This window comes from Parasteatoda tepidariorum, chromosome 6 (assembly GCF_043381705.1).
Source record: "Parasteatoda tepidariorum isolate YZ-2023 chromosome 6, CAS_Ptep_4.0, whole genome shotgun sequence".
In the NCBI taxonomy this organism is placed as follows: domain Eukaryota; kingdom Metazoa; phylum Arthropoda; class Arachnida; order Araneae; family Theridiidae; genus Parasteatoda; species Parasteatoda tepidariorum.
In genome coordinates, this window is record NC_092209.1 from 89922909 (window position 1) to 89945407 (window position 22499).

General features: G+C 30.1%; 1 protein-coding gene across 2 annotated transcripts in view; it reads right to left on the bottom strand.

Annotated features, from left to right (window-relative positions):
• Nucleotides 1-22221, bottom strand: part of LOC107442572 (serine/threonine-protein kinase BRSK2) — a 189986-nt gene extending 167765 nt beyond the window's left edge. The window contains exon 1 of one of the 2 annotated variants that reach the window (XM_071182844.1): nucleotides 21846-22221. In XM_071182844.1, the coding sequence (XP_071038945.1) occupies nucleotides 21846-21948 (103 nt within the window). In that variant the 5' untranslated portion in view covers nucleotides 21949-22221. The remainder of the gene's footprint in view (nucleotides 1-21845) is intronic. The other variant, XM_071182845.1, reaches the window with a different exon arrangement.
• Nucleotides 22222-22499: the final 278 nt, after the last annotated feature.

Consider the following 22499-nt stretch of genomic DNA (forward strand, 5'->3'; position numbering starts at 1 on the left):
GTAGGGGTGGAAGGTAAATGTATTTGTCGTGCGAGATATATGATTATGATATAGATTATTTTAGACTTTAACGGACTGCAGATCGTTATTCTATGAAATAACTAGTTAAACCGTGAAATACAAGAGAGTTTTACACTTTAACGGACACGATCAGTTATTTCATGGAATAACTAGGTATTCTATAAAATAACGGATTTCATACTTTAACGGTAACACATATATATATATTTTAATTATCATTATTATTATTCGGGTCCAAATAATCTGAACCACACAAAATGGCAATCAAGAATTCTTCTAACATTCAACTTCATGATTCGAATCGTTTTAAAGTTAAAATTAATAAAAGAATATGAATCATTTATATGAATCCCCCTTCATTTATAAAATGTGAGGGGGCTAAAGTCCTCTCCGTGCTTGAATCTTGCAGACAACAGAGCTGGGGGTTCTCACGACAGGAAGCAAAGGGAAAGTTGATAGCTGTCCATCAAATTTTAGACATCGTCCTTTCACTGTGAGTCACCCATTTTTGTAAGTCTATCACAAACGCCTTTTTGTGAAACCAAAATGGCAGAGTTTGCCTTAGCCTTAATGGACATCCCAAAGTGAGTGAGACACCATCCCTTTCCCTTTTCAGTTCAGTTCCCCCAACACCGGAAGGTAGGATGATATCGTCTGCCGGTAATCTGTCATCGAACAGCTTGCATTTCGACTATGCAGTTAAAAGAGTGTATCTTCTGTAACGACGTTTCAAAACAGTCTCATATAGTGTTTTCGCTTATACCAGAGCAAGGCCAACTCTAACTAAGGAGTCGTAGCATTTTCAACACTGACCACTTTCTAAAACATGTGGTCACTTTTAAACAAAAAAAGTAAATACTCAGAGCAATTTTCAAATTAATATAAAATATCCATAATAATTATCGGTTTACCAAAAAAAAAATTTATCGTTTGACAAATAGAAGTGTATAAGCTGTACTTTCCCTCCTACTGTAAACTCATCAATGATCAATCAGCCACCAATAGGCATACGTTTCCATTTGGAATAGGTATTGTGCAAACAACTGGTTGCCATTTACTGCAAAAAATGATAGTATTAAGAAAGTCAAGTGATATAATTACGGCTTAGATTCCGAATGTCATTTTTCAATAAATTTCTGTAATTTTAAGGAACCGGAATTTTCTTTAAAACAGTTTTAGAAATCTTTCGTTTTTTTTTTTGCAAATTTTTGTCACAGAGTAGCCTGAGAATTTTTATTTTTATTTTATAACCGTCGCTGAAAAACCGACCCAATTTTTGGGGTATACGATTTGGGGGATACTCAACTCCGTAGCCCTGTAATTTTGAACCCAATCCAGAAGACGAGGAAACTCCTGGAGTAAGTATTGGGAGAAATTTGCCTTTGTGGAGGTCTTTTTGATGGAACTAACCCGTATTTGCGTTACATGGAGAGGAAATACACGAAAACCTGATGCGGAATTCCCAAGCTGAATGTGGAATTCGTATGTACCAGCAGTCACTGGGATTCGAATCTGCTTTACCTCGTTGGAATGCGATTGTTGGAAGCAACTTATCAGCGTATTAATGAATCAATAAATGGGTGAACTAGTTTAAAAATAATTTTTTAAACAATAAATACCGAATATTTTGTGCCCTAGTGATAGACAGTCAAAAATTGGGAAGGCAAGTAAATTCTCGCCGGTTCTTAAATTGAAGATAATTATTTTATTTAACTTTATAACTGTCGTTGAACAGCTGACCCAATTTTTTTGGATTTACAAATGCTAATGTAGCCTTGTAATTTTAAACCCAATCCAGAAGACAAGGAAACTCATGGATCAAGTATTGAGAGAAATTTGCCTTCGTGGAGGGCTTTTTGATGGAACTAACCAGCACTTGCGCTACATGGAGAAGAAAACACGAAAACCTCCACGGTTAGTCAGACAGCAAGGGGACTCTAACCCATGATCCCTGTACCACTGAGAATCATGTCACCACTGTGGTCGGTGTGAGTCGGATATGGAATTCGTATCGACCAGCCATAGCTGAGATTCGAACCCAGATCACCTCATTGGAAGGTGAACGCTCTATCCCCTGAGCCATCACGGCTCTATATTATTTTAAACGCATATTCAAAGTCCTTATTTCCTCTATTACTATTTTCTATATATAAGACAAAGTATATATTTTCTCTAAACGTTTCATAATAGATTGTGAATCTGTGGTGCAAAACTTTCAGCCTGAATTAATTAAGTTACGATTCAACAATTGTCTGAAGTTTCTCAATGTTTCAAAATTCAAGTTGAATCTTTAACTATTTCAAGTTTCACAATCATAATCCTTCCCTAGAAAATTAATGTTACGTTTACTTCATACGTGAACAAATACCCCATACTTAAGAAGATTTATATGAGAACTAGATTAACAGATGAGCAATTAGCGTCACCCCTCAGAATTAAAACAATGCTGTTCTAAAATGAAATTAACGGAGTGTAAGGAATTAAATTAAGTCAGTAGCTTCTATAATTCCTTTCAATGTTTGCAGGCATCTTTAAAAGCTTAAAATATATTAACTATAAATATGTTTAAATATTGTCTGGCTGATTTTTTTTTCGTTTTTAGCCCGTTTGCAAAGAGATTCGGTAATTGCTGTTTTATAATATTTATTATTAATAATATTATACTCTTAATTATTTAAAAAACATTTTCTTGAAATTGAATTTCAAATCAACTTATTTATATCAAAATGTGTTTCACTCTTAAATATTTACAGAACAATTGTCTGTCGACAATACAAATGATTATTCAAGAAATTACTCAAACAGATTAGAATGATTGGTTAAAGAATATTCATCTTGTAATCAGAAAAAATTACTGGAATCGAAAGACATGATTGGTCAAATAATATCCGTACTGTAATCAGTAAAAATTATTGGAATCGAAGAACATGATTTGTCAAAGAATATCCGTATTGTAATCATTAAGAATCATTGGTATTAAAAAATATGATTAGTCAAAGAATGATTCGAAGTTTTAAGATGGGTCGAAAACAGATTCGAATTAACAATGATGCGTTAATAATGATTAAAATTGATAAGAATAACTACTTCAAGAATAATTTAAATTAACTATGATTGATTAAAGAATGTTAGAAATAGATGCGTATAATTGCGTCAAGAGTGATTCGAAATAACAGTGTTTATTAAAAGAATGATTAAACCAATAAGAATAATTGCTTCCAGAATGATTTCTCAAAGAATTATTCGAAACTATGATAATTAAGTTCCGAAAGAGATTTCAATTTTCAGTGGAATGCAAAAATAATTTAAATGGACAATGATTAGTAAACGTTAACGATTAATACAATAGGAGTAATTGCTTCAAGAAAGATTCGAGATAACGATTATTGGTTAAAATATGATTAAAATAAAAATAGAAAATTGCTTTAAAATGATTTCTCCAAGAATGTTTCGAATCTATAAAAATTAAGAGTCGAAAATAATTTGAATTATCATTGATATTTAAAAATGGTTCGAAATAACGATAATTGATTAAAGAATGATTCGAAAGAATGATGATTGATTAAAGAATTATTAAAATTTAAAAGGATAATTACTTCAAGAATTAATCAAAACTAAAAATTTAAGGTCGATTATAACTAGAACTATCAAGTGAAAAGCAGAAATGATTTGAATATAGAATGATAAGTTACAGAATGATTAAGACCGATAAGAATAATTGGAACGAATAAGAATGAATGATTAAACGGAAATACTTATAATTTATTAAAATATAAGCAACAAAATAGATTATCTTTTGATGAGTAAAAATAAAATAAAATAAAATCATTAAAATTATTTCAAATCCATAAACTAAATATTCCATTGCAAGCAACAAAAAAAAAACACTACATCTCCAAAAAGAATAACGAAGTTCTAAAAAAAGGCTTAGATCAATTTCAATTTGGAACATAAGAAAATAGAAACGATTATACTTGAAATAAATTGATTTAAGCTATTTGAAGTTAATAGTATTTTTGTCTTTTATTTCTTTGGAATTTTTTCTCCTTTTTTTCAAATATTCATAAAAAAGTTTCCAAGAAAAATTAAAGTAATCTCATTGTTTAAGAAATTTAAAAAGAGTGTACAAAATACAATGTAACTTTTTGAAAAAAACTTTTTTTAGGCATCCGTATTTTGTCATTCTTACTTAAAATTAATTACTGAATTAAGATTTTATTCTGTCATCTAATTAAAAATTCTTAGTTAATTCATTATTCATTTTTTTAGTTTTTAGTTTAATCGTTCTTAATATCTGCTATGTATATTGAATGTTATCCTTACGAATCAATTAGGTTTTTTTTCTGAGAATTAAGATATTATTTTTATTTCTAGATAGATTTATAAATTGGTAAAATAAGAAAGAATCTTGACTTTAGCCAACGCCAATAATAACGTCAAGTACTAGCTCAAGTTATTTAATATTTTTAGCATTTTTTTTAGGTTAATATGTTTTATACTGGATATTTTTTTTAGATTTTTAAGTGCGTATTTAACTTCTTTAATTTACACTTAATTCTCGTATTGTTGCACTTAATTCTAGCATTTCTCTTAATTCTAGCACTTAAATTCTCGTATTGAACTTATTATTCGTATTGTTATCAGTAAGAATTATCGGAATTAACGTCAAGTACTAGCTTAAGTCATTTAATATTTTTGGTATTTTTTTAAGTTAATGTGCTTTATACTGGATAATATTTTTAGATTTTTACGAGTTTATTTAACTTCTTTTGTTTACACTTAATTCTAGTATTCTCGCACTTAATTCACGCATTGTCTCCTATTGCACTTAATATTAGTATTGTTATCAGTAAGAATTATTGGTATCGATTATTAATTCTATTTTTGAAATTATTATAAACTTTTTATTTTAAACGCATGTGTTTCAGTCGTTAAATAAGCCATTATATTAAATAATTCTTTATATTTGAAATGAATAAATGAAGAAAAAAAAGGAGGAAAGAAAGGAAGAGAAATTATAGAAGCAAAGCTAATGGACTATTTCATAGATCCGCAATAGAGATAAGACGGGGTCAGCTCAGATCTAGACCTGGCTCATTGCGGATGGATACTTTTTACCGCGTTTTGATCAGGTTGTTCTTACAATACTCAGCGTAATCCTGAGTATCCTGTCATATTTTTTTTACATTTTGATTCTTTGAAAATATTTGCTCAGTATTTTAAACTTCATTGTTTACTCAAGGTTTACATAAACTTAATTTTTTTTACACTTAACAACACTTTAAAATCGCACATGTAGATAAAAAAGAATTTCGCTATAAAAGGTTTCTTCCCCGATATAGAGTCTTCTTGAGGCATTGTCTTCAAACATCCATACTGAAAAATACTGATAATAGTTTCTAAATCACAATTTCTTGAATTTAAATATAAAAACAATTAAATATTTTTCATAAAGCTAGTATGCAAACATAGATTGATAACCCTTTGAAGCAATATTAATATTAAACATGCTTTTCACACTTTTATATCAATTTAGGTCAAAATAAGAGGAAAATGTTATATTTTTCATTTTAATAATTTATGGTTGTGAAATACAACAGGAAGCACCAGTGTCTTTTTTCTGCGTTAGAAGTAAAATCTACCACCCAATCTCCACTTTCTAACAATGATTTTTCAACTTTGCTATTATTTGTAGTTATTTAGATCTAAGAGAAACAGTTTTTCATCATTGAACTTTCTCAAAATCACAAAATAAATTTTTGATAAATTTTTGAATATGAACGAAAAAAATTTTTTTTTACTATCTGTCTTTTTTTGGATTTTATATTTTATAGTACAAATATAATTCCAATAATCTAAAAATTTTTTTAATAACTATTGGAGAGTTTTTTTTTAACAATTAAAAAATACCTAGCCGCACTGGCTCAGGGAATAGAGTGTTCGCCTTCCAATGAGGTGAACAGGGTTAAAATCCCAGGGAAAACTGGTCGATACGAATCCGTATCTGGCTTGCACCGACCACTGTGCTGAGGTGAAATATCCTCACTAGTAGACGGATCATGGGTTAGAATCCCTTTGCCATCAGACTAACCGCGGGAGGTTCTCGTGGTCTTCCTCTCCATGCAACGCAAATGCGGGTTAATTCCATCAAAACGTCCTCCACGAAGGTAAATTTGTCCCAATACTTGATTCATTAGTTCCCTTGTCTTCTGGATTGAATTCAAAATTGCAAGGCTACAGAGTTGAACATATTAGTAGTCGTAAACCCAAACAATTTGAGTCGGCTGTTCAACGACGTTCATATAATATTTAAAGAAAATAATAATAATAATAATAATAANGCAAGGCGAGTATATATATATATATATATATGTATGTATATATATATATATATGTATATATATCTTTGCTTATGATTAGAGAGCAAGAATCCCTTTGCAAGGAAAAATACATAAAAGGGACACCATTGTCCCATTTGCGTTAAAAAATTAAACCCGTACATTTTTCAGAGCCCACGCTTTAAAATTCAATTAAACAACAAAAAAAATTATCTGAAACAGTTTTAAAAAGGCTCCGTCTGGAAAATCTTATCAATATTCTTAGTAAGAAACAGCGACACTTTGGAAAAGATCGTGCGCCAAAATAATTTGCATTGAAAGCTAAGCTAAGTAATTTAAATGGTAATTTCGCCTTTAAGAATTCCCCCTATCTTCGGGCATTCCAGAAATATGTTAAAATTACTGAATAATTCAAACATTGGTTACATTGTTAAGAACAGTGTTCACTAAAGGATTCTATTTTAGAACAAATATCATTAAGGAGTATTACTTATAGAAGCCCAAAATGCGAGATAAGCTACACATGGGGGGGATAACACTGAGGGTTGTGTTACAGGTGGGTGGTACCTCCCTAAAGCGTGGGAGAAACTCCATTTTAAAGTATAATAACGTAGATAAAATAAGAAATTTAGCATTATTTATATAGTTTATTAGATTAGATTGAATGATTCAGATCGTACAAAATAAATTTTAGTGATAAAAATTTGTAAATATTTTCTTTTAAGCGCTTCCCGGATTATCCCGAGTTAACTCGGGTATGTATATATTTCAAGTGTTTATTATCCCGAGATAACTCGGTTATGTATATATTTCAAGTGTTTATTATCCCGAGATAACTCGGTTATGCATAGATTGCAAGTGTTTATTATCTTGAGATAACTCGGGTATGTATAGATTGCAAGTGTTTATTATCCCGAGATAACTCGTACGTAGCAGAATTTTTGTCAGTACGTTTCGTTTTATAACTTTTTACTCGGCCGGAAGCAAAAAAAAAAAAAANTTTTACAATACTATTTATTTAAAAAAAAAAAGCAAAAAAATTATAATCCTGATCGGTAGGACACTGGGCCTATGTCCAAGAGTTCGTGGGTTCGATGCAGGCCGGCAGAAGACTCCCCGTGTAGTAAATGGTGACTGATGCACGTTAAATCTGTCGAGTCACAAAGTCCTCCATGTTCCCGTAACAAATCAACACCTCTGGGGGTACTGATCCAGGAGGTCCCTTGTCTTCTGGATTGGGTTCAAAATGACAAGGCTACGGAGTTGAGCATTAGTAGTCGTAAACCCAACAAAAATTGGGTCGACTGTTCAACGACGGATATAAAATAAAATAAAATCTGTTGTGATTGGAAATTTGCTAGTTTTGCTGTTGGATTGTGGGACTGCCAACGTTTTTTTGTGTTACTTTATATAGGATGGTTGCAGAATTTACATAGAAAAAAAGGGTAAAATGATGTCTTATCACTTCACTGGTGTTAGGAAAGTATCACTTTGAGTTGTTCCTTGTTTTAAAAACTATCACACAAAGACTAATGTTTAATTTTCTTTCCTTTTTCACTTGATAACTCGGGATAGTAAACTGATGGTAAATTAAATGCTTTTTATACATAAAAATATTAGAATTTCAACTTAAAACTTAAGTAATTAGGTTTCGTTTTAGTTCCTTGTATTTATCAATGAAATTAAAAAAAAAACATGTTGATGTTTTGCATTTTTCTTTTCTTCAAAATATTGGTAAAGAAAGCGGTTAACGATTAAAAGAAATCGTTAAGACCGGAATAAAAATCACAAAAAATAATATAAAAAATTTATTCTTTCATTTTATTTTTACAAAACGAATTGTAAAATTAATAATAAAAAAAATCGTAAAAGAATTTAATGAGAAAATACTTTATTCAGAAATTTTTACAATAAAAATCATAAAAAGGAGGTAAAAAAATAAAGAAAAAAATTCATTAAAAAATGATTTATACTTTCATTTTTTAACCGTAAAAAAGGATGAATAAATCATACAAATATTTTCCTTCTCGTATATGTATAAAAAATCGGAAAGATAACTTAATAAGAAAATAATCATTTATTTCATTTTTACTAAAAAAAAAAAAAAAACGATAAAAAAAAAGGTGAACTGATGAAAAAGGATTTAAAACTTGAAAAGAGAACGTAAGAAAATATTACTGATGAATAAAACGGACTTCCCATTCTCTCTTGTTCAATATTAAGAACATCATTTTACGGTAGAATAGTTCTAAAGTATTCGTTTAATAGGGAATTTTTAATAATGGGTGCAGCTCAAGAATTGAATATAGAACGCGACAAATTCCAAACATCTTCTTAAAGTTTTTTTTAACATTTAATCGTAGGTAATTTGATTATAAAAACAGTATAAGAATCAGGATAGCACTGTGATTAACGTACTGAAGAGTTATGAAAAAGGAACGGTGTTCGAGACCTAGTACATTGTTAAAAATTCCGAGCCCCCAAAAATTGATATTCATTACTGGTTACATAAAATGGAGCTCGATTTTACCATATTTTGGTATTTTCACTAGCGCCAAATACCAGTAGAAGGTGGCACTAAAAGTGGGTGTTATTTTATTTTATAACCGACGTTGAACAGCCGACCCAATGTTTCGGGTTTACGACTGCTAATGTTCAACTCCATGACCTTTTAATTTTGAACCCAGTCCAGAAGACAAGGGAACTCCTGGATCAAGTATTGGGAGAAATTTGCCTTCGTGAAGGACTTATTTGGGGAACTAAACCGCATTTGCGTTACATGGAGAATAAAGCCACGAAAACCTCCCACGGTTAGTCTGACGTCAAAGGGACTTTAGCCCATGATCCATCTACCACTGAAGATATTTCACGTCCGCACTGTGGTCGACGCAAGCCGGATGCGGATTTGTATCGATCAGCCATTGCCGGGATTCGAACCCGGTACACCTCATTGGATGGCGAACGCTCTATACCCAGAGCTATCGCGGCTCATACCCAAATACTTATCATAATGCAAAGTTGCCCAGAGCATTGTATAATTGTTGCCATCACCGATTTTAAACCCCTGAAGATCAAGAATCCAAGTCTCGCAAGACTTCAACAACTCTTCAATTTACAGAACCTAGATTTGAGGTCATTTAATTTTAACCTTCCAACGCTTATTCCAAATTCTTACCTTATCAGTTATTGCAGGAGTCGTAAAAACCCAGAAAGCAAAGACTATAAACTAATCTACATAAAATAAACCACGTGGAAAGATTACAATGCTAAATTATCTTAAGCACTGTGAATTCTTCAGTTATTTCAGAACAGTCGTTTGTAAACTCATAACTCAATTCAAACAAAAGAATGACGAGGCAAAGTATATGAATCTATAAACTTTTGTTTAATTCCAGATAAAGAGAAAAGAACGAAGTTGTAAACACAAAATGAAGGGATTTTAATGTCCTGTGTAACACTTAGTGTAGACGGAATAATTTGAAGAGCTACACTGTATCTGGCAGAAAAATGAGGAGAATTTACGCTTAAATGAATGCATGTTTTGATGAAGCCCTAATAAAATAACGAGAATTTACGCTGTTACAAATATTAGTTACAAGTTAACCTAGAAATAAATCGAGAATTTATGTTTGGATAAGTATGTTATAATATAAAACGGAAAAAATAAGGAGAATTTACGTTTATTTGACTACCAGTCATAAGTTCAAACAAAACAATGACGATAATTTTCAATTAAATAAAGTATATGTTACATTGCAACACAGATTAAGTTCTAAAAAAATTATACACATATAAAAAAAAATTATACACTATCTATAGTAATATAGACGAGAATTTAACACTTCGATAAATATTTGTTACAAAGAAACACCGACAAATAGGGTAACAGTTTAAGTTCAGATGAATATCTGCTATTATTCACTGTTGAAAATTTCAGATTAAAATACGGAAAACAACAACCGGAGTGCTTCTGTACTATCTGTCCTTAACTGTGGGATCAACGTTGGCCCACCTAATAGGGTGCCCCTGAAAGAGAGGCCAACAAAATTTCCCTGTAAATGCCTGAATTGACGAAAAATGTTAACACAGGTGGGCATTGGAAAAAAACAACCTGTGTGCAACATTCGTAAAATCAATTTCACTCTAAAATTCATCTTTACCGTAAAATTTTATATCGTAATTTTTACAATACTATTTATTTAACTACAGGGCATTATTGATTTTATAGTGCTGTAGAAATTAAGCAATATAAGTTTTTGTCCCGTAAAATTTTACAGGAAATCCATCCAGAATTTTTTACAGTGTAAACCATATTTTAGACGGAAAAAAAATTTATCTGTAGACTATGGTGCCAAGAAGAAAAATTTTTTGAACCAGAAAGCATTAAAACATTTTGTTCGCTTATTTTTTTTTTAAAAAAAAGGAACATAACATGACACAACTTAATGATTTCTTAAACTTGACATTTTCTTAAAAAAATTATAATTTAATTAATAAATGGTATTAAGAAAACATTTCGAGACGATATTTATTGCAATTAGTCAATAAATGCCAATAAACGAACAAAAAGGAAACAAAAAATTCAATTATAATAATAAAAAAAATTTAAAAATAAAAGCAAGATAGAGTACGACAACAATAGAACTAGAAAATATCCCTCGTTGTGTCACAATCATGACCTCATTACCTTCAAGCTAACCGTCGTAGTTTTTCTCTCTGATTATCCCCAAAATGAGAGAAATTCGTGCAATAAGTATTCCACTCCTGCAAAATAGTCGCGGAATGTGATTCAAAGTTTACTTTTTCTTAGTTAGGTTCAACATTTCAGTTGTTCGACATTTGTGCTACCACCTCAAATACACTCCTTAAATACTCTCTATTGCCTCAACGATAATATATACTTTAATATATATGCATATATATATATACGTTTTGTTCTGTAATTTTCTTACATTTTAATTTCTATTTTTTTGCTTGATTTTGTTTTCCTTCGCATTTTTTTTTGTTGTAATTAATGTGTGTTTTTTTTCGTTCAAATTTTTTTGAGGTCTCCTCTCACTATTGTATTGATTTATTTTACCTTGGCTATCTTAATACAATATTGGAAGGCACTCCTTTCTGCGGATATAATCGTGAGAGCTGATGACGGGATTATATCTTTTCATTGCTTTGTTCTCCGACTTTTTAATTTTTTTAAAAAATAAATTCTTTTTCTTTTTAAATATTTTTTAAAATTATTTTAATTTTTCTTCTTCTCTTTTCTTAATCACTATTATTTGTTTTCTCTATATTTTAAACTTATTTTATGAGTTCTATACTCTTGAAGCTTATGAGCAGTCAATAAAACTTATTAATTTTCTCTCTTTTTCTTTTAATCCTTCTTTTCTTTATTGTGCTATATATATATATATATATATATATATATATATAACTCATTCCTTATACAAAGTTTTCCGTTATCACCATCCTTATTATATATTTTTAGAATTTTCATCAAAAATTAAATAAAAAAACATACATATTTGAGATTAAAAATTCTAGCGTAGGAAGTCAAAAAAAAGCTGCCAAAATCTAATGAATTACTACTGAGGAAGACGTAGTTAAAATATCGAAACCTGTTTGATTGCCTGACTAAACATGAGACGCTTTTCTAATAATAGTCTTCCCATTTTCACTATTTTCTGTAGAAATCAAAAAGAGTTTGATGTTCTCCTTCTCACCTTTCTCTATAATGATTAGCTAGGAGCCGTGATGGCTCAAGAGATTGAGCGGTCGTCCTCCAATGGTTTGAACCGGATTCGAATCCCAGCGATGGCTTTTCGATACGAATGCCGCATCCGTCTGTCGTTATATCACAGTACCGGCGCTAAATATCTCCAGCGGTAGACGGATCATAGGTTAGAGTCCCCCTGCACTCAGGCTAACCGTGGGAAGTATTCGTGATTTTCCTCTCCGTGTAACGCAAATGCTGGTTAGTTCCATCAAAAAACCCTCCACGAAGTCAAATTTCTCGCAATACTTGATCCAGGAGTTCCCTTGTCTTCTGGATTAGGATCAAAATTACAAGACTACGGAGTTGAACATTAGTAGTCGTAGACCCAAACAATTGGGTCTGCTGTTCAACGACGGTCATAAAATAAAACATAAAATGATTCGCTAGATTTAGATCGCGTTTCTTTTTCTTTTGCCTAAATATTTATTTGATGCCCTGAATGCGTACATTTTTTACTTCATATTTGACAAGGATCGAAAACTTTTATAGTAAAGGTTGTCATTATGTAACAACATTGATACAAAATAATTCTAATTAACAATAGAATTGCTTTGAAAGAGTTCTACTGATGTTCATGTTTCTTCGACTCACAGAAATATGTAAACTGCATAAGAATTTCGATTTATTTTAAATCAATACTTCCCAAGCACACATATCGAACAATTTCGCGAATCGAAACGTATAAATTGAATCGAATTCTCAATCAACTAAAACAACAAAAGAGAATCACATGTGAAACGAAATCGATTGCATTTCGCCCTATAAAATCGATAGTCACTGTGGAGGACTAATAAAAGGTAAACAAAACAAAAGATTTAATATAATCATCTACTTTCATCTCTTCTTAGAAATAAATACAAGATGTAGAACAGAAACAATAAAATCTAGGATTATCATTTAATTGCAAATGTAAGTTTTTAAATTAATTCACTTGAATTAATTCGCTCAAATGAATTAGGTTACAATTAAATTTAAACACAGTTGGTGTCTTTTATTGAGTTTATAACTTTATTTATTTTTTTAGGGTTTCGTAGTCATTAGAGAATGTAATTCGGTATTTAACTAAGTTTTAGTTTCTGATTATGTTGGATACAATTTTTTCTAAAGAATACCAGGTTGTTAAATTATATTTTTTTGTTAAATAAATCTAAACAGTTTATAAAACATTTTGTTTGATTTAAAATGTTATACAGTTTCCATTTTAGGGTGTAATGTGCGGCACAAATAAATAGTCCAGGTTGGAAACTATTATTTATTCAAACTCTTCGTTTCCACAACACAAACAAATACACACACACACACATATTCAACACATGAAATAATATTAAAAAAATCTCGAGCGAGAAACGTTCAAAGTTCGTGTTCTCATTTCAACTTCTTCGAACCAACTCCACATCTCCTCGCCAAAACGGCCACCACTCGCCAAGATAGGCGCAAGATCTCTAACTGTTATAAATTATTTATGTTTTTGTTTATTAAAATGGAGAGTTAATAGTCTTGCGGAATTGAAATCTTACAAGGGGCAACAGTTCCACTATAAATAGTAGCACATGTTTCAGATTTATTCAATGTTTCACAGTCATTAAAGAATGATAATTTGTATTTTACTTTATTTTAGTTTCTGGATACGTTTGATGCAACCCAGATGGCAAAATAAGGTTTATTTTCACTCAGCAAAAACCTTTTGATGTAAACCTAAAAAGGTTTGTTATGCGGACGACCTTGAAAACGAAATCTGTGATAATCTGCTCTATTCTACGCGCATTACCCTTATCCAAAACCTCGGAAAACAACCTTCTTTATAAAAACCTTAAATTGAGGTTGACTTAAGGTTTTCAAGCGTGAAAAAAATGCTTGAATAAAGCTTGTCTCAAGGTGAAAATAATCTTAAATCTAGGTAATTATAAGGTTTCTTTTCGCAAAGACTTGCATGCTCAGCTAAAATCCACCTTGTCATGAAATTTCAATGGGCAATGCAATTTGATCCTATCGCTAGTGTGACGTCAGTTAAAACGTCATTATGGACCTTAAGTGACGATACTTTTAAAAAAAGCTTTAAAAAATAGTTTTGAATCCTTTTAGGATGAAATATTTGAAACTGCAATATTTTTGCTTTATTATAAAAAAGGTTTTTAGTACAAACATTTTAGTGACAATATAAATAAAATTCCGACACAAAGTTACCGTAAGGTTACATGCTTTCTGGGAAATGTTATGAGAAATATAAAAATAATAGGCTCCATAATTATAATGTTTTTAATAATTTTAAGCGAATTATAGAGCGCTTTATTTAAAAAGAAATAGTGGCAAGGATTCTAAACAATTTCCATTTTACAGTAACAGCTCAACCATAAATATCAGCATATGTTTTAGGTTTTTACTATGTTTAAAAGTCCTTTTAAATATAAAACATAGTTAATAGTCAAAGTTATGTTACTGTGTTTTAAACTAAAGTCACAGTTAAAGAATGAGTTTTTTGTGTGTTACTTAATTTAATTTTTGGCAATGTTCGATGCAATTTTTTTTAAAAAAGATAGTGGCCTTCAAAATTTAAATTTAATTTGATTTTTTTTAATTTATTCAATTCAATTCTACTTTTATGCATAAAATGTTTTGTCTTAAGAATGCTGAAAAATATATATGCGATAATAGCTCAACAATAAATAGTAGCAAATGTCTCATATTTATTCTTTGTTATGATGATATTCAAACTTAATTTTGGTTTCCGATTAGGTTCGATACAATTGTTTAAGAAAATAACTTTCATAAAAGCTTTAATTGCATTTCTAAGAGGAATTGGTTCTATAATCATAATACTAATGCAATTTTAATCAATCTTTAAAGGACTGTTTCGTAAAATAATTGCTAGTAGAAACCTAGAAAGAATTCCTATTTAAGATAACGTCTGTTTAATAAATTGTAACACCTAATTTGTTTTTGTTCATTATCTGGCAGTTACTAAGGAATGATATTTTCTATTTGATTTCATTTTAGTTTCCTACTATGTTCAATACAAATTTAAAAATAAAAACTGTTAGTTTTATACAAAGAAAAAAGCATAGTCAAAACTACCAGAATACGGTTAAATTTACTATGTTTCTGCCTTAATGGGATCACCAGAAAGCTCGGTAATATTTACCAAAGCGCTTTTTTAACGATTTTGGTGAAATTAACTATAACATATGGTCTTATAATCCATGATAAAATTTGGTAAATGTGATTAAATGTGGTAAAATTTAGTAATTTTAGCATGATACCGTAGAGCAATGGCATAAAAATTATTTATTTGTATAAATTTAGTTTTGTAATTTTAACAAATGTGTGATAGCAAGAACTATAATTTTGAAAACCCGAAATTCCAGTAAACCATGTGAGCGAAAAAATATCCAAATGAATGGTTTAATTACAGTATATTTTAGTTCAATAAACCATAATTACGTTTTACCAAAAATGTCACTACCGCACAGTACGATAATTTCACCAGAATTTACAACAAGAATAATCATAATTTTAGAGTAAATTTATGTAAAAAAAATTGTAAAATAAAAGGGTATTTGGGTAAAAATTATGAATTTTTAATTTTATTCAAAAAGTTCTACAATTAATTACATCATGAATAATGCATAAAATGCTTGCAGATAAATAAAAACAATATAGTTATTTATGTTTTGGACTAAAAGCTGTAAAAAGCTTGTGAACTAAATGTATGATACGAAATTAACGATTTCTAGAAAAATTTCTCAAATTCTAACTTAAAGCCTGATAAAATACATTAAATTTCTTTTCAAACTTAAACTTTTAATTTAAAAGAAGCCAACATTTTTTAGAAAGCCCTATCCGGCTGCAAATTATGGGATAGCTATGGTAAACAATTATGAGACAATTAGTAAAGCAGTAGGCTAATAATTATGAGAAAATAAGAAAAACGTATTGGATAGTTATTGTGAAACTAATGAAAAAAGCATAAAGTACAATTATTATGAGAAAAATTAGAAAAGCATATTAGGTTATTGTGAAACAAATGAGAAACCCACATAGTAAATTTATTACGAGAAAATTAGAAAGGCATATTAAATTATTGTGAGACAAATGAGAAAACCATAACCATTTATTACGAGAAAATTAGAAAAAGGTATCGGATAGTTATCGTTAAACAAAGCATAGTTTAGCATTAGAAAAAAGCATTAGAAACAAAGCATTAGAAAAGCATATAGTACAATTATAATGAGAAAACATATCGGATAGTTATTGTGAAACAAATGAAAAAAGCATATAGTACAATTATTATGAGAAAATTAGCGAAGCGTATTAAATTATTGTGAAACAAAAAGAGAAAAGCATATATTACAATTATTATGAGAAAATTACAAAAGCATATTAGGTTATTGTGAAACAAAAAGATAAAAGCATATAGTACAATTATTATGAGAAAATTAGAAAAGCATATTAAGTTATTCTGAAACAAAAGTGAAAAGCATGTTGCATAGTTATGAGACATATGAGAGAATGATGTAAGACACTTAATATGGAACATAGAGCCTACGTAAGTATGAACGCATTAAATTATCATGTTATGCCATTATTGAAAATTTATTTTAAAATCATTCTATCATCTGAAAATAACCATTTTTGTATTTGTTTCAAATTAAATATGCTGTGGAATAAATTTTAAAAGAAAAGGTAAAAATCAATCCTCAATAAACAAAAAATATACTAACTAAAAAAAAAAAAAAAAAATTGAAAAATCTAGTAAAGAAAAAACGCTGCCTAAAGGTAATATCTCATCTGCGACAATCTTTCGAACAACCTAAAAGGGTAGAGAAAAAATATTATCGTCTGCTAAAAGGATTCTAGTCATTAGGAAAATGAACGATTCGCGCACGAAATGTGTTCTGAAAAACATTACGTCATTAGATCGCTCTTTACAAGGCATTACCCTCCAATGACGAGACAGGGAATTATCGTTTGTCAAATAATTTTTTAGAGGCTATTTTATTTTTAAAAATTAATGTATAGAAATGGTCACAGAAACATTTGTTGTCTGAAATTAGAACATTAATGGACAATTTAGAAAATTGTAATAAATTTATTTTTTAATTGCTTGATAATTTTGAATTTAATGAAAAAATGTCATATCAATAAAAATATTAAAAAAGAATGATTATTGTTTAAAAAGGTTTATAAGTTCATGATTTTTTCATAATCACGGAAATGGTTTTTGCCAACAGGTTATTGAAATTCCTAGGTGAGGTATTTCCTTTTTTGAAATGGCATTTATGAAAATATCATTCTGATTATGCAAGAAAATTATCCTTTCCCATTAGAAATATTGTGCAACCTTTTTGTATTACTCTAAATATGTAGACTTTTAAATTATTGAATAAAACGTTAGAAATTCTGGTATTACTTTTGCACAACTGAAAATAACTACACTTGTGAAAACAATTGAAACAAATGCTTTTTTATGCAATAAAAAACTAACAGAGCAAATCAAACCATACCCAGGGATCTGTTTTTGTGAAAGGTCCTGTTTTTGTAAAATTGTGAAAAAACTACTCATAATTTGTGAAAATAAAATAAGCATTAAGTCACATTCTTTCAACTAGGGTCCTGCTTTTGTGAAGTTGTGCAAATAGGGTCCTGTTATTGCAAAAATTGCTAAATACCTTTTCAAGAAGTTTTAAAATTGTAAATATATACAAGATTCTGCTCAACAATTGGTTCAATTAAGGATGCAACATACAAATATTTGGTATTTAGCCTATACTGATCAACACAGAATATTCATTTAGGACGAATAACGTAAACAAAATCACTCACATTTTTAATAATTTCAATTGGCACATTTTAAATAACACAACTTAGTTATGTATCACTTTTAATGTGTTACGCATTAAGTAAACTTAAACATTTCTTAAATGTATAATATTTAATTTAAAAAATTGACAGAAATTAATTTTTATTTACATAATACTCTATTAATTAATTTTATAAATAAATATAAATTGATTAATTATTTATTTACAAAAAAAAACAGAAAAAATTTATCATTTAATTGTGCACACGATGTTTGTAAAAGCAGAAATATTTTCTTAGAATTATTTAGAACATTTGGAATTTTAACTTAGGAAACTTGGAAAACTTAGTTCGTTTCGAACCGTCTTTCTTTATTTTTTCCCCGGGCAGGGTTTATTCGATTAACAAAACAATAATGAATGTAAACAAATTTGTGAAGGGTCCGATTAAAAGATAAATTATTTTGTGAAGGGTCCGTTTTTATGAAAAGATATTTTGTGAAGGGTCCGTTAACGGACCCAAATTTCTTCTAAACAGACTCCTGATACCTAGCCAATATATCCTCCGATATACGACCAGTATATAGGAAAACAAGAATACTCACAACATGTACCCTAAATACGGAAACTGTTTACTTGTTCAGCACAGCAGCTGACCGACAAACTTTTAGTCTGAGAAAAACCAGTCTTATAAGGTATATGATTACCTCCAACATAACTCTCACATCGGCGTTTCATACATTTTCCCAGGATTCTAATCAATCTCCGTGGCAACCATGCTCTCTCTTACACCAAAGCACTCTTTAGCTCATGGATGGTCATTGAAGCTGGTCTTTGAACAGCAATTTAGCATCTAAGGTCATTCCATAAGTGTTTGAGGGATTAAGAACTGGGGACATTGCAGGCCACTCCAATCATTGATTATCTTCGTTGAGGTATTCATCTACCAACTGAGTACTGTGTGGACGGGCTCTGTCGTTCATGAATTTGAAATTGGATAAATATTCTCCATGGAAAAGTCTTCCATAGGGTGGAAGGATTTCGTCCATGTACCGTTAACTTGTAAGAGTACCTCTGTCGAGCACGTGGAGGTCAGTATGCTCGTCTGCAATGAGGTCTGCCCAGACCGTCAAGCCACCTCGACCATAGTGGTTCTTTTCGACAACTGTTTGAGGGTCAATCTGCACTACCGGGTTTTCTCCAGATGAGAATGTCTCGAGTCGCTGTCCTGATTAAATCTGAGCTCATCATTGAAAAGAACCCAATCATCCTCTGTTCAAGAAAAAGTGTTCTCGGCACCATGCTTTTGGGGTTTACAGTCAAAGGGATACAGACTACAAAGCACTTGGCATTTAGGCTGCCTGTATACATTTATTCGGGTCCATTAGCATATTCTTAAAACGGAATTTAGAGAAGCTTTAAAAGCAAAATCAGGCGCTATATTTATTTGCGTTAACACGCACCATTTTGAGCTTTGTCCAATTTCTTGAACACGCATCATTTTGAGCTTTGTCCAATTTCTTGAACGCGCATCATTTTGAGCTGTGTCTATTTTTTTAAACACGCATTCTTTTTGTGCGATGTTCATTTTCTTATTCACTCATCATTTTGAGCAGGGTCCACTTTCTTAAACACGCATCATTTTGTGCGATGTCCATTTTCTTAAACACGCATTCTTTTTGTGGGACGTCCATTTTCGTTAACACGCATCATTTTGAACTTAGTCCAATTTCTTGAACACGCATCATTTTGAGCTTTGTCCAATTTCTTAAACACGCATCATTTTGAGTTTTGTCCAATTTCTTGAACACGCATCATTTTGAGCTGTGTCCATTTTCTTAAACATGCATCATTTTGAGCTGATTCCTGAATAAAAAGCTCTTCGACGAAATTTCAAGTACTTAATATTTTAAATTTGATGAAAAGTAGACAAAAAGGAAAATTTCCCATTACATTGTATATTTTCATCACATTCTTAATGAAATAATTTTGACCGCAATCTTAATTGAGTTACAATTCTTTCCAATATAGTTGAGTAGTTGGGTGCCATTTTTAAAATAATATAAGAGCATTTAAGATATATATAGATTCATATAATAATTTTTTATCATTAAATCAGACATTTATACGAATGCGACTTACTGTATCTCGTTTTATAGCTTACAATTCTATAAATAGGAAAAAAAGTAAGGTAAAATAATTATTTCTCAGTTGAATAGGGATTATAGTAATGTAGTTTGTTAGTTGATAATTTTAATCAACTTTTTATCGAAATGCGACTCTTTATATCCCATATGATAGCTTGTATTTAAATATGATTTGAAACATATATATATATATATATATATAATTAAATACAGTAATTTTAGTTGTATAAATACATGTCAATGAGTAATTAAAATGTTGTCACATTAAACTAAACATAATAGATTAACTAAACCATTATTTTTTACCACGAAACTATAGATTTTTCAAAATATACTAGCCCTTATCCCATATGATAACACGGGGCCTTATCCCATATTATTTAAAAATTAAAAAAAGAAACAAACAAAATAAAATTCGTGAAATTTTAATTTCATTTTTATTATTATTTAAGCTTAATGCTAGTGGAATTGCATCAGTAAAGTAATAATACATATGATGTATTTAACATACAAGAAAACGGTTAAAACCAAGATATTATATATATATATATATATAAAGAGAGAGAGAGAGAGAGAGAGAGAGAGAGATAGATAGATCTAAAATTTTATCCTACTTCATATGAAAACACAAATAGAAATAAGATTAATCAATTAGTTAAGAAAAGATTTAACATACTCGAATCGCAAATTTTAAAGTGAAATCATAATTTTTATAACGCTTAACAACACATGTACCACATATAAAATCCCCCTATCATATAGTATCCCATCAAAGCTCTTGTTTCTTCATCCATTATAAACCCCATCATATAATAACACAAAATATTATCTGAAAACTGTTTCATTCCATCAAATTCTATGTTATTCGATTAAACATATATTTTTCCATAATTGAAAATGCAGTTCAACAAATACATCTGAGAGACTCAATGTGCAGCATATAGCCAAAACATTGTCTACTATTAAAACATATGTTCTCCAATTACAATATATTCCTCAAAATTATCTACATCAAAACACATTTTAAAATTTGATTTGTGAAAGGAAAAAAGAAACAGACGTATATGCTTATTCTTCCATTTCAATTTTACATATGTATACTTTAAAGATCATTAACCATTACAACATATGTTCCTTAAATTATTGTATGTTTATTAAACTAATTTATAGATTAACACATTTTAAAACTTGATTTGTTAACAGCATATTTAAAAAAACTATCATCCATGCGTAAATACTTTCTTTGTTGGTAAATATGTAACTAATTTCTTTTCCATTTTATCAATACATTTAAAAAAAGTTTTTTTAATATTATCTAGTATTAAAACATAATGATTACATGTTTCTAAAAAAAACATATATTATAACACATACTATAATATGAATTTTTCACAACAAATGAAAAATTATAAACCAGGGGTAATGCTTTCTTTATTTCATTACTTTACCATATATTAAGAAAACATGCATGTTTTTTTTAATATTATCAACCATTAAAACATAGGTACCTCAAATTATTACATATTTTAAATATAACCAATATCATAATGTGATTTATTAACGGCCAATAAACAGCTATAATCTTTGGTTAATAGTATTCCTCATTTAATTGCAATCTTAACTAAATAAATTTTGCATCTACTAATATTTAGAATGAACATAAATTGTAATCCATATTTCAAATAATTAACCGAACCATATGCTTCAACAATCACGTGTCACAACCATGAGGGGGACACCTCCCCATATAGAATATAGAATATAAACATACCTGTCTGTCCCTTCCCTAGTGTTTTCTCAATCCTATAGGGACCCACGTATTGATAATGGTGGCCCTCTCCGCCTACAGCGGGCCCCTCCCGCTGTGACGTCATGACCTGGGGGGGTCCCTTTTATTTATCCTAGGATAGTCCTCACTGTATTATCACACACTAGTACTGCCATGTGCAGCTTTGGAAAATAATCCACGGCTCCGTTTTGTGCCTCTGACTCTTACTCGCGTCCGCCATGCCTGTGAGAGAGACAAGATTGTGATGAGGAAAAAGCTCTCTCCTGATCAATAAGTGAGGAGAGAAGAGAGATGTAGGGAAGGGAAAGAGAGAACGAGACAGCGCCACTCTTTTCCCCTCATTCAAAGATTTAAAGAGAACCGGGGAGGTTGCTTTTTCGATTGGGGAGAATTTTTGGCGATGCTCTTGGCGACGTTTGTAGACGAAATTATTCGACTTCGGGTTTTTTTGGTAGATTAAATTAGACTCGCGGCTATTGTTTTGCATGAGAGTTGTTTAATTAATTAATCGTTTCAGAATCCATTTACTTAGTAGAATATGACAATAACGCTCAACTGTTTCTTTTTATCTTAATAAAAGTAATCATCAAATTAAATGAGGGCGTAATGAATTCGACTTTTGCTTTTTATTAAAGT